We start from the raw sequence: 27872 nt of genomic DNA, 5'->3' as shown, positions 1-27872 counted from the left end.
TGAAGATAAAGCTGTTATTTATGTATATTCAAATACCTTATTCTATTACCCTCAAAGTAGGCAATAATGTATCATTTAATTATGATAAAATGTTCTGTAATTATTATCTATTTTACTGTTATCATACTTATATGATAATGGTTATTTTTACAATGTGATTGGTAAAAATATCTGTTCCAAATGAGCAGTAGTGTTAGTCAGTTGCAAGATAAGCAGGTAAAGAGAATCCCATGCCACCTTTAAGGACTTAAAAAAATTACTCTGGCTTAAACTTTCATAGGGAACAGTTTATTTCATAAGATCTACTATATGATTTCAAATTAAATATTCATTTTATTTGCATGTAAATAAATATTTTGATATAACCATGGATTCCTCCTTGTCTTGACTGAACTGCATGAGATGCCATGGTGCATTTTAAGGGAAAATCAGCTAGTTTGGTCTAGTGGTTAAGGCACCAGGCTAGAAATCAGGAAACTGAGAGTTCTAGTCCTGCCTTAGGCATGCAAGCCAGCTGGGTGACTTTGGGCTAGTCACTCTCTCTCAGCCCAACTCAACTCACAGGGTTGTTGTTGTGGGGAAAATAGGAGGAGGAAGGAGTATTAGGTATGTTCACCACCCTGAGTTGTTTATAAAAATAATAAAGTCGGCATAAAAAAAATTAGATAGCATTTTGTTTTTAGAGTAGATGAGCTTCCATTTTCTTAAATATAAGGGGTTTGGGGCACAGAAAAATATAGAAAATATCAGCTCCAAAGGTTGGATAACAGAGAATTTTACACCAATCAGATTGTAAGGTTGTTGGTAACAGATAATGCAAATATGCAAAGAATAATCCATCAGTATTACACAAAATGTTATAAAGGAGAAGAAATTTCCCCAGCAAAAGTGGATGAATATTTAAAGGAACAAAACTTACCAAAGATAATGGATAAACAAAAGCAGATGATGAATGGACCTATAACAATAAGGGAAGTCTATGAGGCTACAAAAAGGACTAAAATAGGGAAAGTTCCTGGCCCAGATAGATAATAAATATTTTGAAGATGAACTCTTAGAACCTCTTCAGAAAGTGATGAATTCCATTCTGGACAGTGGAAGTTGGACAGGTGCAAATATAACATTAATTCTTACAGAAAGCCAAGACCTGACTTTATCAAAAAATTACTGACCAATATCTTTATTGAACAATGTTTATAAAATATTTACTATGATTTTAGTAAATCATAGTAAACATTTTATAAATATTTAGCTGAAAGGATGAAAAGTGTCTTACAAGATTTTATACATGAAAATCAATGTGACAGTTAAAAGGAAGTTAAAAGACAATATTAGAAATATTCTTAATAGAATATTTGGAACATCATAACATCATAATTTGAACTGGACTTTCCTGTTTAGAATTTTGGAAAATATGGAATTTGGAGAAAATTTTATTAAATGGGTGAAATCAAGATATACTTTACAAGAAGCACAAGTTATACTATAGTTAATGGTGAACTGACAAAGCCCTGTGAAATACAGAAAGGGACAAGACAAGGATTCCCACTTTCGCCGCTGCTGTTCATTCTGGCACTTGACCTTTGAATAGAGATATACTGTAAGATAAGATGAGGGAATAGCTGGAGTAAAAGTAAAAAAAGAAGCAAATAAATTAAGGGCATTTGAGGATGATTTAGTCTTAATTTTGGAAAATCCTATGGAAGGTATAGATGTATTAATGGAAAAATTAAAGGAATTTGGTACATTAGCTGGATTTAAAATTAATAAGGAGAAAATGAACATGTTGACAAAGAACATGAGGATGAAAGATCAAAAAGAACTGATTGCAAAAACTGGTTTTCAGATTGAGAAATAAGTAAAATATTTGGGTATTATAACTAGTATGAATTGTATGTTATTTCAAAATAATTATGTTAAGGTATGGAGTGAAATTAAGGAAGATCTAGTAAGATGGGAAAAGTTACAATTATCATTGTTCGGAAGAATTCCTGTGGTAAAAATAAATGTGTTACCTAGAATGGTATTTTTATTTCAAACAATACGTGTTTTGTAAAATGATGCACCTTTCAAGCAATGGCAAAAAGCATATCCAGATTTATATGGCAGGTTAAGAAACCAAGGATTAAATATAAAATTCTTCAAAATGCAAAAGAAAGAGGAGGATTAGTATTGCCTGATTTTAACTTGTATTTTGCAGCCTGCTGTTTGGTTTGGATGACAGGGTAGGTTTTGCTGAGAAATAAAAGAATGTTTGAATTAGAAGAACATAACCTGAGGTTTGTATGGTATGGGTTTTTGTGGTACGACAGTTAGTGTAGATTTCAAAAATCATTATGTGAGAAATGCTATATTAAAGATATGGAATAAATATAAACCCAGGTTGTGTCAAAAATACCTTTACTGATCTCAGCACAGGAAGCATTTTATAGAAAAAAACAGCAGGCAGAGAGAAATGGTTAACATATCAAGACTTACTAATACAGCAAGATGGACAGCTCAAGATGAAGTCAAGAGAACAAGTAACTCCAGAGGGATTTAGTTTTCAATGGTTTTCATATACACAATTAAGATAATTATTTTATATAGCTAAAAAGGTAATGGGGACTGAACAACATAAGACAGAATTTGAAAATGAACTGTGTAGAAATGAACATCGATTAATTAATTAATCGATTGTTGTAAACCGCCCAGAGTCCCCAATGGGAGGAGATGGGAGGGATAAATTAGATAGATAGATAACATCTAATTGCAAAAACGTATAAACTTTTGTTGAAATTGAAACTGAAGAACAAATTAAGGATTTCATGATAAAAAAGGGGGCTTAGAATTTTGGCTACAGGTAGTCCTCGCTTAACATCCATTCATTCAGCGACTGTTCGAAGTTACAATGGTACTGAACGAAGGGGCTTACAACCGGTTCTTGAAGTTCTGGCCACTGCAGCACCCCCCCAGTCACATGAACAAAATTCGGGCCTACTCGGGCCCACCTGCATTTATGACTGCCTTTCGGCCACCTGCCTACCTGCTGCCACCAGCTGCCCCTGCCGTCCTGCCCTGCCCCCCACATCTGCTGCACTGCATGCCACTACTGTATCAGCTGGGGCCTTCTTTCATGTCATCTTCTTTGGCACTGGTGCAGCCAGGACTTCTCTTGAGCCCTGCCCAGGGCCTCTGTTCAAGTGCAATCCAGGACCTCCATCTGTGTGCCAGCCAGGACCTTCTAACTGGGTCCTTCTTTTGCACCGGTGCAACCAGGGCCTTCTTTCACATGCCAGGCTTGTTTCGTGAGAGAAGGCCCTGGGCAGGGCACAAAAGGAGAATCTGGCTGGCATGTGAATGGAGGCCCTGGACAGGTCACAAGGGAAGCCCTGGCTGCACCAGGAAGAAAGAAGGCAGCACGAAAGAAGGCCCCAGCCAGTACAGTAGTGGCATGCAGTGCGGTGGCAAGCAGGGCTGGGTGGCAGGGGCAGCTGGCGGCAGTGGGTAGATAGGCGGCCCAAAGGGCAGAGATGGGGGAAGATAGGCAGGTAGGGGGAGTTTAAAAGGAGGCAGAGGCGGTGGTCCCTCTGGAATAGCTTGGATCAGGGTAGGTCCTCGCCTAACAACTGGTGGGATTTGGTTAATGACAGCAAGGGGGACTGTTGGGATTGCTGTTGCTAAGTGATGTGATCATGTGATGTTGCACTACAGCAGCCTTTATCAACCTTTTGACCCTGGAGGGACCCTTTAAATATTTTTCAGGCCTCGGGGAACCTCTGCACATTCAGGCTCAAATATAGGCCAGAAGCTACAAAATTATTATATTCGTTTCATGTGTAGGTCTGTATATATGTATTATCAGTCTTCTTAAACTAAAAATAAATAATAAAACTTACCTCTTTAATGTGAAGTTGCCCAAATTTGAAATATTTTTTAAATAAATCCTGATCTCCCAGGGTGACCTCTTGAGGAACCCTAGGGTTCCACGGAACCCTGGCTGAAAACTCCTGCACAATATGACTGCATTGCTTAGCAACAGAAATTCCAGTCCCAGTTTCCATTGCTAACCAAGGACTACCTGTATAATATACAGATGGATCAATGGAAGAGAATGTGGATAAAGAGACTGAAATTCATATTGTTATAATTTAAGAGAGAACTTTTACAAAATAATGTACCGCTGATATATGACACCAGAGAATTATCTGACATGTACAAAATTATCTAGTCAATGTTGGAAATGTGAAAAATATGAAGGGACATTTTACCATGCGTAGTGGACTTGGGAAAAAGCAAAAAAAAAAAAAAAAAAAGGAAACAAATACATATGATGTTACAAAGAATTTTTAAGATTAATACTGAGATGAAACCAGAACTCTTTTTATTGGGACTTATGGATAGTCAATTAGAAAAGATTTATGAAAGATTGATTTTATATACGGCAACTGCAGGAAGATTCTTATATGTACAAAAATGAGAAATACTGAAATACCCACAATGGAGGAATGGATTGGGAAGATGGCAGAACTAGCAGAGATGGCAAAGCTGACCTGTTTGGTCAGGACAAGACAATAAGTATTTTTTAAAAAGACTGGAAACCTTTTACGGACTTTTTGCTGAAAATAGAAAAAAGTGAAATGGTGATTTCTGGATTTGATGATTGAAAAGAGACTGAATAAGAGGCTGAAGGGATTATTATAATGTTAAGGAGGGAAGGGGGATAATGAGTTTGTTTGTAACTGCTGTAAAGAAGTGCAAAAGTCACTTCTTTAACTTTTTCTTTTCTTTTTTTCCTTTCTTTAACTGTATTCTTTTCTGCACTTTTTCTTTTCTCTTTTTCTTTATATATTTTTGTATTCATCTATTACTTATGTAAAAACTTTTAATAAACTTTTATTTTTTAAAAAAGATGGTAAGGTTGTTCCCTTACTGGTTCCCAATACTCTGACCAGTATTAGCCCCATATTATCCCTTTTGCCTCCCCACCCCCATCCCATATTCCCTGCAAAGGACAAATTATACCTTTGGATTCTTTCTGTGAAATAATTCTTCTTCAGTGACATATGCATCAAGAGGAGATCTTACTCGCTCTGGTGTTCGAATCTGATTAAGTAACAATTCTAGGTTTTCTTCTACTATAACAGCAACTTCTCGAGCTTCTAAATCTTTCTGGAATTTCAAGCAAAATAATAGTATGCAGTTAATAATTACTAAGCTTCCTAGCTTAATGTGTCATATGAACCGGGCCTGCCTATGTATAAAACAGTTGGTTTCATTCATATCATTCTACCCCTCACAAATTGCATTTGTTTTGTGGCAGTTGTAATTTGAATCCAAACAGTTGCCATTTTGGATTTTCAGAAACTAGGATTTTCACTAACATACAGGGTCATATTTCAGCAACACTTCCATACCTCCCTCTGTAGAAATCCTGATAGGAAAGTTCATTTTTGTGCATGCAGCTAAATCTTAGTTGCAGTGCAGAACTACTCATCTTCCACAACATCTAGTCTTAGAGCAATGTGAACTTCTTTGGTTCCACCATGTATCCCATGAAAAGATGTTTGGTTACCTCCAGATGCTCCCTGAGTTTAACTGTAATATCTTCATAGATTGCAATTCCCCATAGAGTCACTTGTAGCATAGCTCCTCCTAATAACTCAGGATGAGTACCAAACTCCCAGGACTCACTGAAAATCCCTGCACTCATTGATTTAAAGATGAAGGAAAATTTTATGGTTTCTCCAGGTAGGATAGCACCTGTGGGGAAAAGAAATCACATACTGGGAAGGAAAGAGGATCACTTTCTCTGGCAGGACACCTGATTTTGTTCATTGTATTTCTTGCCCATCTCCATCAGTAACAAAAAAGAAAAAGTTTATCAAAGGAAGTGCCTGGACCCTGTCTTCACTTGCAGTTTACTGCAGCACCATCATTCCTTGACATTCCCAATCTTTCCCCTTGATCAAAAGAAAGAATTAAAATACAAAAACAGTATAATAAAAGAAGAAACAATAATACAAATTAATAATAACAAAAGTTATGAAGAAAGATAATAAAGTCACCAACAACAACACATCGAAGCACAATCCAAGGTAAGACTTCTAATTTATATTAGATTTTCTCTCAGGAATTCCTTTAAAAGCCAGGTTTTAAGAATTCTCCTAAAACAACATAATAAACCTAGGATTCAAATATCCTCCAAATGTTTCAAAAGAACTTAAATTAGCTAACAAAAATCTTATGAGCTAAAATGTTTTATGATAAGAAATGAATTGCCAAAATCAGATTGCTACTATCTAAAGAAAATAATGGAGAACATTATGGGCTGATTAGATTTACATTATTTTTATACTAGCAGAAGATGGCTCTTGTACATAAAAAGGTAAGTAGAGCAGTCAAATTCATCAACACCCAAGTCTTTTACATTTAGGCTATTGTTACAGTAAACAAATTGAAACTATAAAAATTAATGAACCCAGACAATTCACTGCTTTCCAGTAAAGGTATTGTTGTTGTTGTTGTTTATTCGTTTAGTCGCTTCCAACTCTTCGTGACTTCATGGACCAGCCCACGCCAGAGCTTCCTGTCAGTCGTCAACACCCCCAGCTCCCCCAGGGACGAGTCCGTCACCTCTAGAATATCATCCATCCATCTTGCCGTTGGTCGGCCCCTCTTCCTTTTGCCTTCCACTCTCCCTAGCATTAGCATCTTCTCCAGGGTGTCCTGTCTTCTCATTATGTGGCCAAAGTATTTCAGTTTTGCCTTTAATATCATTCCCTCAAGTGAGCAGTCTGGCTTTATTTCCTGGAGGATGGACTGGTTGGATCTTCTTGCAGTCCAAGGCACTCTCAGAATTTTCCTCCAACACCACAGTTCAAAAGCATCGATCTTCCTTCGCTCAGCCTTCCTTATGGTCCAGCTCTCGCAGCCATATGTTACTACAGGGAACACCATTGCTTTAACTATGCGGGCCTTTGTTGTCAGTGTGATGTCTCTGCTCTTAACTATTTTATCGAGATTTGTCATTGCTCTTCTTCCAAGGATTAAGCGTCTTCTGATTTCCTGACTGCAGTCAGCATCTGCAGTAATCTTTGCACCTAGGAATACAAAGTCTTTCACTGCTTCTACATTTTCTCCCTCTATTTGCCAGTTATCAATCAAGCTGGTTGCCATAATCTTGGCTTTTTTGAGGTTTAGCTGCAAACCAGCTTTTGCACTTTCTTCTTTCACCTTCATCATAAGGCTCCTCAGTTCCTCTTCACTTTCAGCCATCAAAGTGGTATCATCTGCATATCTGAGATTGTTAATGTTTCTTCCAGAGATTTTAACTCCAGCCTTGGATTCCTCAAGGCCAGCTTGTCGCATGATGTGTTCTGCATACAAGTTGAATAGGTAGGGTGAGAGTATACAGCCCTGCCGTACTCCTTTCCCAATCTTAAACCAGTCTGTTGTTCCGTGGTCTGTTCTTACTGTTGCTACTTGGTCGTTATACAGATTCTTCAGGAGGCATACAAGATGACTTGGTATCCCCATACCACTAAGAACTTGCCACAATTTGTTATGGTCCACACAGTCAAAGGCTTTAGAATAATCAATAAAACAGAAATAGATGTTTTTCTGAAACTCCCTGGCTTTTTCCATTATCCAGCGGATATTGGCAATTTGGTCTCTAGTTCCTCTGCCTTTTCTAAACCCAGCTTGTACATCTGGCAATTCTCGCTCCATGAACTGCTGAAGTCTACCTTGCAGGATCTTGAGCATTACCTTACTGGCATGTGAAATGAGTGCCACTGTTCGATAGTTTGAACATTCTTTAGTGTTTCCCTTTTTTGGTATGGGGATATAAGTTGATTTTTTCCAGTCTGATGGCCATTCTTGTGTTTTCCAAATTTGCTGGCATATAGCATGCATTACCTTGACAGCATCATCTTGCAAGATTTTGAACAGTTCAGCTGGGATGCCGTCGTCTCCTGTTGCCTTGTTATTAGCAATGCTTCTTAAGGCCCACTCAACCTCACTCTTCAGGTTGTCTGGCTCTAGCTCACCGACCACACCGTCAAAGCTATCCCCGATATTGTTATCCTTCCTATACAGGTTTTCTGTATATTCTTGCCACCTTTTCTTGATCTCTTCTTCTTCTGTTAGGTCCTTGCCATCTTTGTTTTTGATCATACCCATTTTGGTCTGGAATTTACCTCCAATGTTTCTAATTTTCTGGAAGAGGTCTCTTGTCCTTCCTATTCTATTGTCTTCTTCCACTTCCGCGCATTGCTTGTTTAAAAATAATTCCTTATCTCTTCTGGCTAACCTCTGGAATTTTGCATTTAATTGGGCATATCTCCCCCTATCAGTGTTGCCTTTTGCTTTCCTTCTTTCTTGGGCTACTTCTAGTGTCTCAGCAGACAGCCATTTTGCCTTCTTGGTTTTCTCTTTCTTTGGGATGTATTTTGTTGCCACCTCCTGAACAATGCTGCCAACTTCTGTCCATAGTTCTTCCGGGACCCTATCTACTAAGTCCAGTCCCTTAAATCGATTCTTCACCTCCACTGCATATTCCTTAGGAATATTAGTGAGCTCATATCTAGCTGATCTGTAGGTCTTCCGTAATCTCTTTAGTCTGATCCTAAATTGTGCAAGAAGAAGTTCGTGATCTGAACTACAGTCAGCTCCAGGCCTTGTTTTTACCAACTGTACAGATGTCCGCCACCTTTGGCTGCAAAGGATGTAATCAATCTGATTTCGGTGTTGTCCATCTGGTGAAGTCCATGTATAAAGCCATCTCTTAGGTTGTTGGAAGAGAGTGTTTGTTATGCACATTGAGTTGTCTTGGCAAAATTCTATCAGCCTGTGTCCTGCTTCGTTTTGTTCTCCCAGGCCATACTTACCTGTAATTCGAGGTGTCATTTGACTGCCCACCTTAGCATTCCAGTCTCCTGTGATGAAAATAACATCTCTTTTAGGCGTGTTGTCCAGTAGGTGCTGCAGATCCTCATAGAACTGCTCTACTTCAGCTTCTTCAGCATTTGTGGTTGGGGCGTATATTTGGATCACTGTGATGTTAGATGGCTTGCCCTGAATTCGAATTGAGATCATTCTGTCGTTTTTTGGGTTGTATCCAAGCACTGCTTTAGCCACTTTACTATTAATTATGAAGGCTACTCCATTCCTTCTGTGGTCCTCTTTTCCGCAGTAGTAGATCTGGTGGTCATTTGATGTGAAGTGGCCCATTCCAGTCCATTTCAGTTCACTGATGCCCAGAATGTCTATCTTTAATCTTGACATCTCACCAATAACCACATCCAATTTGCCCTGGCTCATAGATCTTACATTCCAGGTTCCGATGGTGTGTTGATCCTTAGAACATCGGATTCGCCGTTCACCACCAGCACCGTCAGCCGCTAGCCGTCCTTTCGGCTTTGAGCTAGCTGCGTCATCACGTCTGGGGCTAGTTGAGCTCATCCTCTGTTCCTCCCCAGTAGCATTTTGACCTTCTTCCGACCTGGGGGTCTCATCTTCCGATGGTATACCGACATATCTCTGGTTGTACTGATCCATTTAGTTTTCACGGCAAGAATACTGAGGTGGGTTGCCATTACCTTCCCCAGGGATCGCATTTAGTCTGACCTCTCTGTCATGACCTTCCCGTCTTGGGTGGCCCTTCACGGTTTAGCTCATGGCATCATTGAGGTGCTCAAGCTCCAGCACCACGACAAGGTAACGATCCTTTGCTGAAGAGTAAAGGTATTACCTGCTTTCTTTTGCACATTTTGAACTTTTTGCATGATACCTCACAATGTTTAAGTTAGGTTAAAACCAAACAATAAGAGCAATGAATGTGTAAGATAAAAGCATTAAAATGCAACAAAATTACGTACATTTTAACAATCCCGTACTGTATAGCTTTCTCTACTTCTAGAGGCACTGCCAACAATACAAGGAAAAATAGACAAATTGTGCCTAGGAGTCCCAACTTTAATCTAAATCAGTTACTTTCTATTGGGAATGCTATTTAAGTTGGTGATTATTTTTTTCACCCTGGCATATCACATTGTATTATATAATTTATGAAATAAATGCAACAAGCACCAAACTTTGGGATTATCTGTTCACTGCCTATACATACATACATACATACATACATACATACATACATTAGTAGGAGGACCCACATCAAGCTCTGATAACATTGTCACAAATGTGCAAAAATTCAGAGAACCCAAGTACTTTTCACAGAACTATAAATGTTTAATTGAAACACAGCAAGATAATTCAGTTACTCCCATGGACAGTTCTCTTTCATTTGGCTCTTGACATTGTTTTGCCTGAACCCTGTGACCAGAATTAGTATATGCAGAGAGAAAGAGCTAACCCAACTTTCTTCAGCATTTCCTGAAAGAACTTACCTAAGCTGAGATCTCTTTGTAAGGTGTGCTGATGATCAAATTGGCATGATTGATTGATCCATTGTGTAAAATTCTGGCATATAAGGAGGTTTCCCTTCCTATATATATTCAGCTTTTACATATACCATCAAGCCTGACTTAAAAAAATAAAAAAACATCACTCACCTGATCTAGTATTAAAGTAAAAATTCTGCATCCTTTTTTCCTTTCTCTCCTGAAAAGTAAAAGGTGGAGGGAGCCTCCGCCAGTCATACCAGATGGCAGTTGTGCCATTGTTGCTCACCGTGAGGCGAGATTCAGCTTTATCACCTGCAAGAATTTCAAAGGTGACCCTGGCTGCAATGCCAACTTCACCCTATTGGAATGAAAGAAAACAAATTGACAGAATCTTCTTTTTTTTTTTTGCTTTGCCATAAAAAAGCCAAAAGTAAATGCTGGTTTTTTACTTGCATTAAAGTGTTTTTATTACATTACCTTAATATATAATTATTATATGGATAATAATAATAGATCATTATTAATATGGATCTCCGATTTCTGCTGAATTTGAATTCAACAAACTATGCTACCCAATTTTTTTTTTAATTCTACTATACCAGACAACAATACTGTGAAAGGGATTCAAATCTAATGAGCAGCTAGCTTATAAACAAATTAAGCAACACAATATTGTATTTTCTACTTTTGATTTATATGGAAAATGTATACAGTACAAATTCTAGATCTATGAATCAACAGTTCTTAAATTTTTATTCCCATTTCTCATCAGCAGACTCCTTTTAGAGAATGTGGAACTTCCACAGCTATTACAAGATCAGATTTCTAACCTCACCGTATCTTTCTCTTTAAAAAATTGTGACTATAATGAAATCCTTTATAACTTCCCCATGATTCACCTATTGAAACTGATTCAAAAAAGTATATTGGTTTTACTGTATCTCCTATTGTAATGGTGGTTAATGCTACTTTTTCCAAAGACTTCTACCCCCAACTTCTATGAGGCAAATATTACAGTCCAACTGGGCAAGCATCCTATTAAATGCTACAACTAATGATCGGTTTTCTTGATAGTGTAAAGACCAAGAAATCAGTGTAAAGATTTCTTGGTCTATCTATGTACAGTAGTTGCTAGGAATCAACAGACTTGATGGCACATAATCAATCAATCAATCAATCAATCAATCAATCAATCAATCAATATTTTAGGAAGTTTTTTTCAGGTGGTAAATTTAAATTTACCATTAACTTTGCCTCAAATTAAAGAATATCAAAGAGATGGTCCAGAACAGTGTTTCCCAACTTTGGTAGCTTCCAGATGTGTAGACTACCAGTCTTTAAAAACCATGGAACCTGTTTCTTTTAATCTTAAAATGAAAACATTTTATTTTGCATACTAGACACATCGAAGAATGCTCAATCATCATTGTCTTGCTGTTGGAACATTCTCATATACGTGATCACTTGTTCAGAGACCGTTTGAAGTTACGAGAGCACTGAATGGTTGGTAGTTAAGACCAGTCCTTGAAATTCTGACCATTGCAGTGCCCCCGTGGTCATGAGATCAAAATCCGGATGCTTGGCGACTGGCCTGTGTTTACAACCAGTCGCAGCATCCCACAGTCATGTCCTCCTGCCCTGCATGAACTGCCTCTTCTTCAACTCCCCCCACCCATCTCCTACCCATCTCTGCCCTTTTGGTCACCATGCACTTCACCATCTACCCCCGTGCTCCTCACCACTGCCACCACTCCCAGCTGACTTTTGCCATCTTCTTCCTCCTGTGACTGGCCTAGAATACAGGCGTGGGGTGAGCACGCGGCCCCAGAAGGTGTGTGGTGAACACAGCAGGGTGGCAGAGCCTCAGCTGTTGAAGGGAGCTCACCAGGCCCAGCTGGGGAGGAGGCAGCAGGACAGAGCCAATGGAGGATGCAGGGCGGCATATGGACAGAGGAGCCCCGTCTTCAGCCACCAGCGTGAGGAGCAATATCAGTAGCAATAGACCATGGAGAGCACAGCGAGATGGGCTGGCAAGGCAGGAGAGGTGGCAGCTCCCCAAGTGAAGATGGTGGCTGTGCAGGAAGCACTGTTCGGGGTGGTGGCAGAACTGGAGGAACCGAAGGGATGAGGGCTTCCCAGGGGTGCAGCACGCACTCTGTAGCTTGCATTGGAAGCTGCTGGCCCTTCATGAGGCCTCACAGGAGGAAGGCTGGGCCAAGCAAGCAGAGGGCCTGTGGGTAGGTTGTTAGCGTGACTCTACCCCTCGTTGAAGCCCGCAGGAGTGCTTTCAACGCAAGCTGCAGAGCTGAGAATCTATCAAGAATTATGGACTGTTCAGACAAGTTCCAGGGAAGAAATGGCAGACTGAAGATGGCTCCACAAAAATTGGAGCTGACAACCGCAGCGGAATGAAAAGCTGGCTAGTAGGCCGGCTCTGTTAATTCCTCTCTGGACAAGGAGAGGACTTGAGATTACCCACAAACACTCCAGACAGCTGCTTCTCATGAGGAGACCGCAAGACAGCAGTCTCCAGAGGGTTTAGAGCTCTGAGAGACGAGGGAATAGCCATCTTGCTCAAACTGCAGTTGGTGCCTTTGAAAGGACACTAAGTTCACATACTTCCTTTTCTAATCACTTTTGGAAATCGCTTGTTTACTGCTTTTCATCTATCAAGAACCTTTGGACTGACAAGTTTTACAGCACTGGGTGAGTTTCCTTCAATCCTTAGAGAAAGAAGTTTTAAATACAAGTCTAAGGACTTAAAAAGAATGTGGGGGGGGGGAATAAACAGCAAAACGGTGATTAAAACTTTGATTTTAGAAAGTTACAAACCAACTAAGGGTCCAGATAAATTTGAAATAAGATTTTGGAATTAATTACGAAGAATCCTTCCTGTGGGAAAATGCTTTTGTTCTGAATTCTTAAAAAAAAAAAAATAATAATACTTAAAATTGTACACTAGAGGGAACTAGAAGGAATTAAAGATTATAATGAAAGAACTTTTTAGTTGCTTTGTTTATAATTTTCCAGATCTTTTTTCCTTTTCTTTAAATTTTAATATGATACCATAGTATTTTGTTAATTTGTATGGTATTATAAAACAATGATTTTGCCAAACAACCCCCACCCCCACCCCAAAAGTTAAAGGCATCAAGACACGGGAGTCTTTGTTTTGAACATTATTTACAACTCTACCACGTGAGAAGTATTGATCCAACGAGCTGGTTGTCCACAGAACATCAGAGATGGACCAAATATTGGTTCAGAAAATACATCTGGATACTCCTCTAATAGGTCCCTGCGAAGCGAAGCAAAAGTCAGAAATCTTAAGTATCTGAAGACAGATTCAGGCTTCAGCCTTTGTGTATTGCTAATGACAGCTGAACAGCTAATGACCCAAAGACTTGCTGAATCAGAGTTCCTGAGGGAAGAATCTGTTCAAGCCAGCTTCTAGTCAAAGTGCAATTCTGTGAGGTTAAACTAAATACAGAAATACATATAGCATTACATCAAAAAAAGATAAAGAGCAACTCACTTTAAAATGCAAATACAAACTACCGTCCGCTTAAGGCCTACTTCACCACTTTCATTAAAAAGTGACAATGGTTGTCTCCAGGCTGTACTATCCCACTCCCACAACCCTCTGTTTATTAAAATGACATGTCATGGAGAAGAATCAGCAAGGACCATTTTTTCGACAGCAAATTTTCAATTGGATGTTTTTTTTTAATATTCAAACACACTAGCTGATAAGAAAATGAAGTGTATAGTCTAGCATATGCAATATAAATTTCTAAATAGTCCTCCAACTGCACCGCCCCCTAGAGTCGGACACGACTGGACTTTACGTCAAGGGAAACCTTTACCTTTACCTTTACTATGTGACTGATAGTGAACATCTGCACTCTGTACAAAAGCTGAGGTATGTCTTTTTGTTTTGTTTTGTATGTCTTTAAGGCTACTGAAGCATAGATTTTTATATAGTAGAATCTAAGGACTGCCATTCCACATATCTAGGCACAGAATGCTGTACATGTGCCTTCCCAGATAATGTAGTTGCATGTATGAAATAAATTCTGTCCTCCCCACTATAGCACATGACCACATCATATGAACTAGTGGTGTATTTTGAGCACATTTCCAACAATGATTTGAATCAATGATTCCTGCTAAAAGGCTAACTGTTCAATACATGCAAAATAATATTTTTGTTGAATTAGTTGTGCTAGAGGTTATACTGAGGTACTTAAAGCCACCAATCTATATCTAAGTATGTTTTCAATTCAATCTGGCTTCTGCTACAGCCACATGAAAACAGATGTGGCTACTTTAATGAGCCACAAACAGATAGATTATTCATGCATATTGGCTTTCTTAACACTTTTTCCAAATGAAACTTGATCCATTGCAAAGGCCTAAAAGGTGCATTAACTGGAGATATCGTCACTTACGGGCTTGTTTCTTCCGAAGAATCTTTATTACCATCATCATCACAAGGTGAAAAACTCTCTGCTGACACATTGGTGAAAGGTTGGTTTCTGCCTATGACTTCCAGGCCATCCAGATCCTTCCTCAAGAAGGGAAAAATAAGGAAAAATACTGTGTTTTCATTAGTTTTCTCCTATTGTTCAAAAGAAGAATCCGAGTGTTTAAATGCAATGTATATTATAATCTTATGGGAGGCAACATAAAAAAATACATTAAGTTATATGACACTTTTATGATATATATATATGAATGGCTTTGTGTGTTGAAAATATCATACCGGGTTATAAAAATCCAGCTTCTCTAAAACTTCCTTTAACTCATTTCTCCGACGCTTCAGGAAGAGACTTTTTTCCCAGGGGTGATGAAAAGGGAGATATTTTGGTGGACTGGTACCTGTAGGAATATCTGAGAGTGACCTAGGTATGTACACACCAATACATGCAATAACTTCACTAATTTGATGCATAGCCACTGCCAAAATCCACTATGATTGCACAAGTTTCTCCGTGGCTGTGCACTGCCATCCAGAAGTGATTTCAGTTCTTCTTCTTTCCTATTGGCACAACCATGTATAAACATCTAGTGCTTATGATGCCTCACCCATTTCTTTCCAGATGCTCTGTGGTTTCCCAACGTGGGTGATTTCTTCTGGGAATCCCAGTTCTGTCTGACCCAGTGTCGTGGTCAGACCCTTGAGTTCATGCCCAACGTGCACAGGCTGATTCCAGAACTCATTCCCTGAATAGCCCTATTAATAATGAAGAAAGCCAAGTTCATACAGATGTAAGCTTAGTTTTGAGATGCAGAGTAAAGAATATAAAGTAATATTTGGTGGGGAGACCAGTGCAAAAGCAACAACAGAAAAAGAATAGGGGTGAGAAAATTAATCTGAATTTTATACAGGTGCTCACCAAAGGATGACAAAAGTTATATCCCAATTCTTTCCTACTATCTGTAATTACTATTTTCCCTATCCTGTTTTGATAACCTATTTATTCATTGCCCTATATTTCTATTGAAAAAGAAAAAAACATCCGTGCTGCCTTCCAGCTAGGGAAATAAGAGGTGCTAAGCAAGTGGATAGATTTAAGGAACCTAAAACAAAGTAAAATAAACAGAAGTTTAACTTAAGTTACAGGAATGCAAATTCTGATTGAAAGTTTTTAAAAAAACATTCTCACAGTAAGAGCAGTTTGAAAGTGGAACACTTACTTCACCAGATCTGTTCGAAGGGAGGCTAGACATCCATCTGTGTGGAATGTTTTAATTTGGATTCCTGCACTGAGCAGAGAGCTAAATTCAACAGCATTAATGGCCCTTCCAATTATGTTATATTATGAAAATAAAGAGGCTAAAATATTTGCCTACAACCAACAAATACCCTAAATTGAGCATCTGCAAGCACGTTTCTACAGTACTTTTACCTCAGTGTTACCGTTTGTGATCATATATAGGTGCTTTGGTCATTCCTTTCAAGTTCAACTGACCAACTAGAACAGTGTTTCTTAACCTTGGTACCTTTAAGATGTCTGAACGAACTCCCAGAATTCCCCAGCCAGCATGGGGAATTTTTCTGGGCATCATGGATGCACATGCAACATTGTTAATTATTTAGAAAAGTAAATAATCAGCAGTTTTTTCAGGCACAAGTTGCCCCCATAATCAGAAGATAAGATTTTTTTTAATGGCTGAAATCCCACAAGATCATCACATCTCCTGAGACTCTGGCAGTCTTATTCATTAGGATCATGCACTTTCTAAGCTGAAATCTCATGAGATCTCATGCAAGGACACCAAAATATTGCAGGTTTTTCCAATCTCACAAAATCTGGGATATTTTTAAAATAAAAAAATGGGGCCCTTAGTCACCATCTAGGGATATTGTAAGTATCTTAGTGACCAGAGGAGCAGAACATGAACTTTTGACCTAAATAAGTCAGGAGAATTATCTGTAGAATTATCACCTTTCCAGTGTACATAGCTGGAATACTGCGGTCAATTAAAGTTCGCTGTTCCTGGATTCTCCTATAATGTTCTGAAAAGTTCATCAGCAGCTGACTTTCTGATTTCTGAAGATGTTCTGAGAACAAAAATAGAAATGAAACAATATCACAAGTGTTTTGGTCTTACAGGCCAATCACAATTCTCAGGGAAACAACCTCATACAGATCTTCTCACCCTTGAAGACTATCTTTTCCACTTTCAAATTTGCCCAGAACTTCCCTCCAGAGATCATTGCTAACATTAAGAATTATCTGCCACAGATAACAGTGATAGGTCTGTTCAAATTTCATGTACCACACAGCCTTTCTTGTTGTCTCCTCCTGAGTGCCATGTTGCGCTGCCAGTTTTGAAGGGCCAGGTGTTGCGATGGAGGGGCCTGGGCTACTTTCTTTTCTTCCTCAGGTTTCTTTCTGTAAGTCCCCAAAACTGAGATTGCACAAGAAAGCTGTGATTCCTCAGGAATCAGTCGCAGTATCTGACAGGAGACAATGACAACATCAGAAAGACAGGATAGTGTCCTGATAGGTGCCCTAGTTAATTACGTTAACTTTTTATGCTGTCTGCATGATCCACGGCACTGCTCTTGAACAAGGGCTCTTGAATTGCTGTTGAGTTGTCTTTCAGACATATTGATGAGCTTGCCTGATGTTATTTTTGTACAGCTTTATTCCACACTAAATCAATTAAGTCAAATAAGGATAAACCTGCTGGCTACTGTGCTAACCATGCTCTTTCAGAAATGGGCCGCTTTGGCACAGGAAGGAAGAGCAGTAGAAAAAAACTGAAAAATTAGAACAGTAGCTGGAAATGCAGTGCTTACACAATGAAAACACAACAAGAGATACTAATTAAAAAGCTTCAATTCAAGGTATAGATGTTAATATTAGCATTTACATGTTAAAAGACACAGGAGAATAAAAAGGCCTTTGCCTAGTGTCAGGAAGCTACTAACGAAAGGGTGACACAGCCTTCCAGGGGGAAGACATTGCAGAATCAGGGACTACCACTAAGAAATCCTATTCCTGGGTAGTCAGTCACTCAGTATGGGATAGTCTCCAGATCAGGGCATAAGAACATAGAGGAAGAGGTATTCGTTCAGTTATTGTGATTCCCAGCTACGAAGGGCTTTATAAGCTAGCATCAGTAGCCTGAACTGGGACTGGAAACAAACTGGGAGCCAGTGAAGATCACATAAAACCTGTGTATTATTGTTGTAACACATCGTTCCAATCAGTACTCTTTCTGCTGAATTTTGTCCCAACCAAAGTTTCCAAATCACCTTGAAAGGCAGTCCCACGTTTAACAGACTGCAGTAATCTAGATGAGATATGCAGGGCACAGATCACTGAAGAGAAGCTATTGTTGTCTAAACTGAGCTATAGCTGGTAAAAAACACTTTATGCCATAAAGAATACTTGCAACTTTAGTGACAGAGATGGATCAAGAGCACCCCCAAATTACAGGCTTGAACTTTTAGGGAGACCAACTCCTCAAACACCTTACATGCTGCTCATCTGAACCAATAAACTATCCACTAACAGAGCCACTATCCTGTCCAGATTTAGCTTCAGCTTTTTTGGCCCTCATCCAATATAAAATTTGATACAGTATGAAGAATGGTGATTCTTCATAGGAAGAGCCAATGCAGGGGTCTCCTACAGAAAATATGATTTTGATTTTCAGAACACTTTTACATTTTCATAATGCTATAGCTGAACTGTAAGACCTTGTTAAATAACCACATATCTCAATAATGGAATTATTTAGCTGTTTTCACTAATTTTGCCAATAAGATAATAATACAAACTAACCTGAGAGTGACCTTTTTTAATGGCTTCTTTCTTGAATTCCTGGAGAGTTCCTAAAATGCTATATGTGGTAATATATCCAAAGGTATCAACTATTGGTCCTTCTACACCTATAACAAAGCATATTAAGAATGTTAAATAAATCATGCAGCATACATATTAAAAGACTGACAAACTTTAGATGCAAGTCCTTCTAGTTCTGGCTTATAATTGGGGATCCACCAACTGGAATGTAGCCAGAATGGCATGCACTTTGAATTTAAAAATTCTGAACCCAAGAATTAGTTTTAAGCATTAGAACTCAATACCATTCACAGTCCTTCCACATAAACAAGGAAAGGAAAGCATGCAGAGAATGTCTTCTGGAATTCCTTCCAATCCTTTTGCAACAGTATTTGTTTGCACGTGTGCACTAGGAAGCACAGGGCAGACTTCTTAAGCTTTGCTCTGGGTCACATGACCATAGGGGAGGGGAGGGGAGGCTTAGAATGGAGTAGTCAGCAACCTTCTGAGTCTCTGCTCTCCTGCCTCTCCCAGGGTCACATGACCATAGGGGAGGGGAGGGGAGGCTTAGAATGGAGTAGTCAGCAACCTTCTGAGTCTCTGCTCTCCTGCCTCTCCCAGGGTCACATGACCATAGGGGAGGGGAGGGGAGGCTTAGAATGGAGGAGTCAGCAACCTTCTGAGTCTCTGCTCTCCTGCCTCTCCCAGGGTCACATGACCATAGGGGAGGGGAGGGGAGGCTTAGAATGGAGGAGTCAGCAACCTTCTGAGTCTCTGCTCTCCTGCCTCTCCCACAGAGATGCATTGGAGGACTTTTTAAAAAAAACAACAAATCCTCCATAGCCCTGGCCTGATTCTGCCCATTTTTGAACTCAAACTTTATTTTGCCAGTTTCTTCCTCCATACCAAATTTGGTTGTTCTGTTCCGTTTGGAGAGAATTATCATGCTCATAAAATCCTGCCCCACTTTACATAATTTCTTTCCAGTAATAACTTCTGTTGGGTTGTAAAGAATAACAAGATAAGAAAATCACACAAAACATGGCTTCTGGAATTCTTTCCAACTCCTTTACCAGTAGTGGCTGTAGAAGACATATCTTATTGTCTTCTGTGTAATAAAGCAACATATTGCGTGTGCGTGTGTGTGTGTGTGTGTGTACACACATGCACACTTTTTCCCAGGGAGTAATCGGGGTTTGTGCATGTGTTGCCTATGTCCATGTGCATGTGTACATCTGTGGATGTCTAATCAAGATGAGCGCTTACGTGTTGTGTGTTTCTGCTTTCCCTTTTTTTGCATTTGTGAATTTTTATAGGTAAGTGTGCACTGCGAAGCCCAGAGTAGGATGCATACGTTTCATTCCCGGTCATAAACGGAGCAGTTGACACTATTCCAAGCTGCTGCCCAACTGCCTCTCCTATAGGGATGCATTGGAGCATTTTTTTTTTCTGGATTTTTTCCCCCGTGTAGTCCCCAATCCAATCTGACCCATTTTCAAATCCATTCTTTCTTTTGCTGGCTTCTCCCAGCATACCAAATTTGGTTCCACTGTATTCTGTTTTCAGAGACTTGTCCTGCTGAGAGACAGTTCGGAGCCCCTTGACCCAGCTCGTTTTTAGCATCCCATTGGACTGGAAAAACTAAAAAGCTTCCTTGGTTACTTCAACACTTTCTTCAATTACAACACCCAGAACCTGGTTGATGCTATCTCAAATTACCTACCGGTAAATTAAATTCATGGATTTTTTTTCTAGTGAAATAAATAATTTCCCCAAAATGGAATCTGTCATGACACAAATTCATGAAATCCCTTAACGTCTATCTCGAATATTTATCTCCTCAAAAACTCCGTGCAAACATGCACATATTGCAGAAAGCTGTGAATGGAAAACGTATTGGGAAAGCTACATACAAGATACAATATGTACAAAACGCGTACATCAAGAAATGTATGGCGTTTTTTGCACCTGTTTTTCTTGCAATATTTTAAAATTACAAAACAACGCAGAACTTTGATGATATAGAACAATGAATGAATGCAGTGATTCAGACCAAATACAGGCTGATCTGTACATCTCTATCTTCATTCTATCCAGAATTAGTTCAAAACCCAAGGAATTCTGGAATCCAAAATCTGTTCAAGGATTTCTGATATTCAGCATCTTTCCCAAATTGCATATAACTATGCCAGTATCTTTTTTCTGTTCTGTCCCCATGATGTTATCTTCATCACAATCACCACAAGTGATTTTTTTTCACTTTTTTAAAAGCACTTTTAAGTGTTGTTTCTTTTTTTAAAAATGTATCTGCATTATAATTATTTTTGTGCTTTTTTCCTTTTCCTTTATTTGTTATTTGTTATTATTTTAAAAGCAATAAAAATAAATAATTTTTTAAAAAATCATAAGTCATGATTAGCTGTATCAGTACTAAAGTAGTATTTTCTCTCATATTCATCTCCAGTCCAAGGGCAGCCTCAGTGTGTATAGAATCTTTAGGCTTTGTCACCTATTACATGAAGTCAGGTGACTGCAATGAAAAGAAGCAGTCAAGGCACAATAGGGACTGGCATTAAGGAAGGCAAATTTCATGCCAGTGTTGTTTTCTGCTTACCCAAGGATGGATGAATGGCTCTTTTAGCAGTGAGGAAAGGCACCAAATTAATTCACACTGTAATATCAGGACCACATGAAAAAAACTGGAGATAACTGTACCAGAATAATTCAGTGTTTTCTTTGATTCATCTGGGGCAGCTGGATAAGCAACCAGGAAATTAGCTTTTTTCCCAATTTCTTGAGGCTTAGATTTGCGTACAAGGTACTTCCTGACAACAGCAGGTTTCTCTTTCTCTTCTTGAGGAAGATTTTCAGTCCGGAGCTACCATAACAAATACATTCTCAATTAAACAATATTTACAATGGTTCTATTGTCACTATTCTCATTATACTACCAATAATAGGAGCTACAGAATTTATCCAAAAGATGGAATGAAGTTTGACTTGTGCACTTCTGTCCTTTTTCATGAACAAGATGATAGTCTTTTTTCTTCTGTGTCAAAATATAGTTATCCACATACTTTCCAGGATTCCCTTGTTCCTCTTACAATATTTCTGATTTCCACCATGCCTTGGGCACCCCTTTTCCTGGCATGAATACATTAAATTATATACATAACGACCTATTATAATTGAAGGCTTTTAGTATAAATTGGGACAACAGTATTCATTTCACATAAAATGTAGATAGATAATTATTTCCCAGGATGCCACCCACTGGTAAGTAGCTGCCTCACAATGAAGGTGCTATGTTTCCCATATGATTAAAAAAAATCTGAAGTTCTATAACAATGTGACCCAGAGAAAGGCCATTTCCATATCAGTCATCTACAGCATCTTCTAGTGTCACATTGCCATTACTGGAATTTAAAAAAAAAAAGCCTGTCCCCTTTACTGTTCCATTGACACAGTGATGGTTGGATGACTCTAGATCAGTGCTTCCCAAATCTGGGTGACCCAAAATTGGGTAAAAGTGGTTTTTCTTTGGGTAACAACACTTAGAGAGTCACTTCTTTGTGAGATGGGCGGCTATATAAATTTGATAAATAAATAAATAAATAACAAAAAATAAATAAATAACAACACATGAACCCATTACCCAATCACAACAAGGACATTTAAATTGACTTAAAGAGTTTTACCTACACTGGGTAAAAAGGACTCTCTGATAAGCTGTTTTGGATAATGAAGGATAAAGTTTAGGAAGCACTGCTCTAGATGATCCTATGTTCCTTTTTCCACTTCCGCTTAGCCACAAACATGCCCTGGTAACACACTTCTTTTAACGTGTTTCCATGACATTGCCTTCTTCTTTTCTCCAGTCATGGGAGAGATGGCTTTAGTATAAGTCATACTGGTTATCTGAAGTTCTTGGATTCTTGTGAGCTTGCCTAGTTGGTTCCATTCCTGCCTATAGGGTAAAGCCTGGCTGGAGCAGAGCCATGGAAAGAGATGACCATAAACTGAAATAAAAAACAATGATCCATGATGACTATTTCACATATTCAAGTGATGGAAGTTTTTTTTCCCCAGGGATGGGGGAACAGCAAAAGAAATTGGGCAATGTTGAGCTTCAGCGTTTAGTGACCGTGGTCTACAGTAGCAGCAGATTTCCTGACGTTTCTCCAGCAGCTGTGGCTGGGATCTTCAGAGGTAAAGGGGTCTGCTATGCAGACAACAGGCAACTGAACCCACCCAGTCAGTCCCTGGCCTCTGAAGATGCCAGCCACAGTTGCCAGCATTACATCAGGAAATCTTCTGTCTAGACAACGGTCACTAAACCCGAAGCTCAGCACTGCCCAACAGATAACGGCCATGAAAGCTACACCAGCAAAAGAAATTACCTGGATTAGGGAAAGAAATTTTTTACCCACCTTTGCCAAGTCTTCTAGCTTTATGGCAAGGGCCTGGATTTCATCTCCTTGCAGTACACAGCTCACAGGTTCTGGCTCTTCTTGGACTGGTGAAGACGGCTGCTCAAATGGTTTTATTCTTTTTTTTTCTGGAAAAAAAAAAGCACTAATTTTCTCTCTGGCATATGCATACACACACAGACACAGAGAGAGAGAGACATACAGAGAGAGAGAGAGAATATACACACATATGCATGCAGTTAAAAATAACTCAGGAAGCACTCCTGTTGTCAGGTAGGTGGTTAGAGTCATAACTGCCAAGCAGGCATGATTGTCAACAGAATTTTGATTATTCCATTATATAAAAATTAATTACACATTCCTCACACCTTGGCATTTTCCCAGTCATATAGTAATCCCAATATATATGGTGGTTTTGGCATGACCAAATCATACAGTTTTCACATTTAATTAATTTAATAATCATATAATTAATTCAATATTATGACAATTATTAAAAATTCAATTATTAATGGTAACTTCTGAAGAGATCATGGGGCCATGCCCAAGGCTTTGCGTGAGAATCACACCTCAACTCTGAATCAAAGATGTCATGCTTTTTGGTCCAAAGAAGCCTGCAACGTTCAATGGGGGTTAGTCAGGGATCTCACACACACATATGCGCTCACAAACATCCTCTTCAGGAAGGGAGGAAAGCAGACCACCCAGAAGAGGAGGCAGAGTTTGCCAAACAGTTGTTTTCCATGTGACCTAAACTTGTACTATGATAACTGAAGCAGGTCCCTAATGCCTGACCCTGCACCCCTGATCTTGAATGAGAAGTTTTTCTGCTTCCATGCAAGAACAGTTCCTCTATTCTCTTTTATTCATTTCTACCCTGCTTTTTGGTATAAAGCATCTGAAGCAACAAAACCTCCAAAATATCAGATTAAAGTTAAACCTTAACATAGCATACATTTGAAATTCAACTAGACAGTACCATGCAAATTGCCAGTTTTTTAAAAAATAGATAAATAAATAAAATGGTGGGGTTGGTCTTGACCACTTTCTAAAAGAAGAGTGCTGTTGAACTCAAGAACATTTCCTTTGGCAGGGCATTCCAATATATCAGTCATGATTTTTGCTGATGAATATAGTGAAGTTCATAGCACATTTCACGTTTTATGCTGCACTTGGATGCTTTCTTGTAGGGAATCTTATTTTTATCAAAGAAATACAAGCATTTCTACATACTGATCAAACAGAAATTGAATACTGTCTTTTCTCTATCTTTTGTTTTTCATTATTAGAACATCTGTTTATCTGCCCCCCCACTTTTTGTTAAAGCAGATTTGCTGAATTTACGTTATCCCATTTACTATGCTAATTTAGATGAAGCTTGACCTCACTGTAAAAGCCCAAGATTCAACTATTCCACAACCCTATCGAATCTGTTATTGCCGTATCATCAATGATGTGTACATGAGGCATCACAGTCACTTTTATAGCACATTATACAGCAAATTTTGATATTATTGGCATGAGATGCTTATAGACCTCATACCCAAAAACACTGGGAAATGTCCAATCAGACACCTACAGGATTTGTCATGCTCCATCACTGAAAACATGGATTCTGCTATACAAATTACATAGCACATATTAATGTCAAACACATTTGCAGGATAGCTTTTCATGAGGTTTTCTTCTGTGTGTGTTAGCTGCTTCTCTTTGGCCAAAGGAGGAAAAGAAGAACCCTGATGGTTCAGACCACGTTTTCAGCAGTGGCTAGATGTTACTAGTCGCTGCAAGGAGTAGTAGAAACTGAAATACTTAGCGTGATTTTTCTGAGCTTCAGTAATTCATTTGTTTTTTATATAATATACACTATTCTTTTATCCATTCATTTAAGTTATTAAAGCCAGCAATCATACTCTTCTACATTAAATACTGTTTGTCCTGGAATCTAGTACTATTGCAAGATGCCCATTCACCCTGTCTTCTCCCTTCACTTTGCATCCACACGCTGTCTTGTCCCTGCATTAAACTGTCATGGTCCCTGTTCCAATGTTCCTGGAAAACATCGTACCAGGTTCCCATGCCATGGGGCTGACATGAGTTGCTGTCCGGGAGGGGGCTGCTCCTGTTCCTTGTACCAGGCTGCAATGCGAGGAGGGAAGAATGCACGTTTGGGTTAACTTGCCTGGTCAAGGACATTTCCTGCAGACCGGCAGGAACCATTAGGGGCACCTGCAGGGCATGGAATTGTACTGACTTTGGGGGGAGGAACTCAGCTTTGCTTGTGATCCTGCATACTATTCATTATTAAATCAGATATCCATGAAAGCCTTGTGTGAGGCTGACAGTGATTTTGAATAGGCAATCATTACATAAACTGCCTCAGCTAGGACGCTCAGTGTCCCCTCCGGTTGGTCCTATCCGCCTGTCTAGCAGTGCTGTGTCCAATCAAACCCATCCCTGATACCTTCTTTTGCCAGCACAATGCCCATCTCTATCACATTAAACAAGCACTCAACCTCATAATCTGTTTTAAATAGTAGAATTCAATGAGTTCTGCAGACTGCAGTAATATGGTAAGAGAGTATATCTGAGAGCAGGCAGAGTTCATTTACCTTATTCAGAAAAGCTTGCTGCGGCCACTCACATGGAATTAAAGGGGAAAGGTCTAGTTATCCTTATCTTTGAGGGTCTCAGGGCAATATACAAGTAACACATAAAGCATTACCCTTGCCTTCTCCACGCAGAGCTGCTAGTCACTGTAACAGTACTAAGCTATACCGAAAATGCTCCGACGGGCTGGGTTCTACATGCAATTTATTAACCAGAAAGACTCATTTCCAAATGCTTATTTCTAATGCCATGGTTTTTTTTAAACCTTATGGGCTCCTCCACACATAAACACGATTGAAGGATATACTGTGCCCGCTGCAACAAATGCATAGTTTTTAGAATGCCTCCCCTTCCCCCTTACGAAGCCCCGTGGGCTCCCTCTACTAGCCTACCGGGGGGCGTTCTACTGTTGCGCGATTCCTTCTTTCCCATCTTGTTCATCATGCTGATCACCAGCTCCGGAAAGATCCCACCCTGACCTCCTACGCGAGCTGCTGCGCTTCCACAAGCCTAGAGCACGAGCTAGCCGCCGCGTTCTCGTTTCCATAGCAATCGCTTTCCTCAACCTAACCTGGCAGTCCACTACCTCCCTTGCGCTACCAAACCCGTGGCCCAGAGAAGTCACGCCCCCACGTAACGGGAGCGCTCCCAGAGAGCTCGCGTACGAAGCCTGGCTCAAGCGCATCGAGGCTGCCGCAGTTGTCCGCGCGTGGCACTTTATCATTGTTTGCGTATAGCTGGTATGTTCATCGCAATCGGGCCGTGGGCTTCTAGAGCTTTTTTCATTAAACATGCAAACGAAACCTTTTGAACTTCATTCGCCTGACTCCGTAGCAGGGAACAATATGTGCAAATACTATTTGCTCTGTTTATACCGCCTTTCTGAATAAAATGACTCAAGATTATTGCTTGTCTTGCTGTCTTTCTTTCCTGATTCGTTTGTTTTTGCTCACTGGAGACCAAGCTTCATAGGAAAGGCCGTTTCTTCAATAGTGCTGTATAGATCATTTCTTACAAACAGCATTTTCCAGGTCTATTCCTCAATCCCTGCTGAGTCTGGTATAAATAAGCTTGATTGCTATTTTTTTTTCTGCCATGGGAATTAGATGTTGCCTTTGTCTCATCCAGAGCTGGTACCTGAAGCAGCTAAAAGTCTTCCTTAGCTGTTGAGTTTTAAAATAGTGCCTTCCCTCTCCTCCAGACAGTTCTTGTAATCAATACAATCCAACAGTCTTCATCCAAGACATTTCTGATATGGTCAAGGGTGAGATCTGCCAGCTCCTACTGGCCATTTTAGACTGTTGTGGGTATGCTACCTTCTCCTACAGTTGCTGGTATTGCCCTCCATGAGAATGGAGGAAAGATTAGCCACCTGGCTTCCTCAGAGGCATCTGTCCGTACGATGCCCAGCTGGTGCTTTCCAAGCCCTGGTTGGGCCTTAACAGTACTCCTTACGTGCATAGGTTTAGCACTCTTTTGAAAATGCACCAGACCTGTATTTAAAAAACAGGATAGGTGCTCTCAAAAGAGCACAATTAGAATGCTACACAAAAGGTTGATTAAACCAGGAAAGAAAGTTGTGTGTTGCTAGTTCTGTCACCATTGGTACATTACAGGTTTTCCTCTGCCATAACAAGGAATTTTGTCTCATCCAGCTGCAGTTTCTACAGCTGTTTGTGCAATACACCATGGATACTTATGTCCCATTGGGGGGAATCAGGTGCCATTTTGCCCAATGGTTTTGGCAGCGCTAGGCGCTGTGGTGATGACTTGTTATTATAGGTACCTGCAGGCCAATCACAATTGTGCAATTCCAGAAGTCTAGTCTAGGACGCATGTTTTCTCTGGCTATTGCCTGGCTACTTTCAGATGTGGATGGCCACAAGTTCAGAACTGGACTCCTTGGTCACTTGCTGTCAGCACTACCATTTCCTGCAGCAGTTTTAACATTACCTGGCTGGGGATGGACCTTGCTTGTTATCAATCACTTCTTCCCATTCTCTCCTATGTCTTCTCTATGCTTGTTACCTGTCAGCTGAGCTAATTTGGAACACAGGTTTAGCACTGGTTTCTCCTCAGATTGTATAATCTTTACCCTTTTACTGAAAAAAACAAAATAGCCCATCTGACATGTAACAGGTATA

At 39.6% G+C, this 27872-nt stretch overlaps 1 protein-coding gene across 1 annotated transcript in view; it reads right to left on the bottom strand.

Moving 5' to 3' along the window:
• MYCBPAP (MYCBP associated protein) overlaps positions 1 to 26452 on the bottom strand; it is a 41914-nt gene extending 15462 nt beyond the window's left edge. The window contains exons 1-13 of the mRNA XM_063292930.1: positions 26208 to 26452; positions 23119 to 23275; positions 21404 to 21566; positions 18689 to 18795; positions 17172 to 17352; positions 16838 to 16953; positions 15474 to 15621; positions 15151 to 15266; positions 14837 to 14952; positions 13581 to 13683; positions 10554 to 10743; positions 5555 to 5742; positions 5005 to 5151 (exon numbers count right to left, since the gene is read on the bottom strand). Of these exons, the coding sequence (XP_063149000.1) occupies positions 5005 to 5151; positions 5555 to 5742; positions 10554 to 10743; positions 13581 to 13683; positions 14837 to 14952; positions 15151 to 15266; positions 15474 to 15621; positions 16838 to 16953; positions 17172 to 17352; positions 18689 to 18795; positions 21404 to 21566; positions 23119 to 23275; positions 26208 to 26452 (1977 nt within the window). The remainder of the gene's footprint in view (positions 1 to 5004; positions 5152 to 5554; positions 5743 to 10553; positions 10744 to 13580; positions 13684 to 14836; positions 14953 to 15150; positions 15267 to 15473; positions 15622 to 16837; positions 16954 to 17171; positions 17353 to 18688; positions 18796 to 21403; positions 21567 to 23118; positions 23276 to 26207) is intronic.
• Between the last annotated feature and the right edge of the window lie 1420 nt (positions 26453 to 27872).

The sequence above is a fragment of the Candoia aspera genome, chromosome 2 (assembly GCF_035149785.1).
Source record: "Candoia aspera isolate rCanAsp1 chromosome 2, rCanAsp1.hap2, whole genome shotgun sequence".
Classification (NCBI taxonomy): domain Eukaryota; kingdom Metazoa; phylum Chordata; class Lepidosauria; order Squamata; family Boidae; genus Candoia; species Candoia aspera.
Note: the sequence above shows the minus strand (reverse complement) of the source record. Positions and strands in the feature narration are given on the sequence as shown.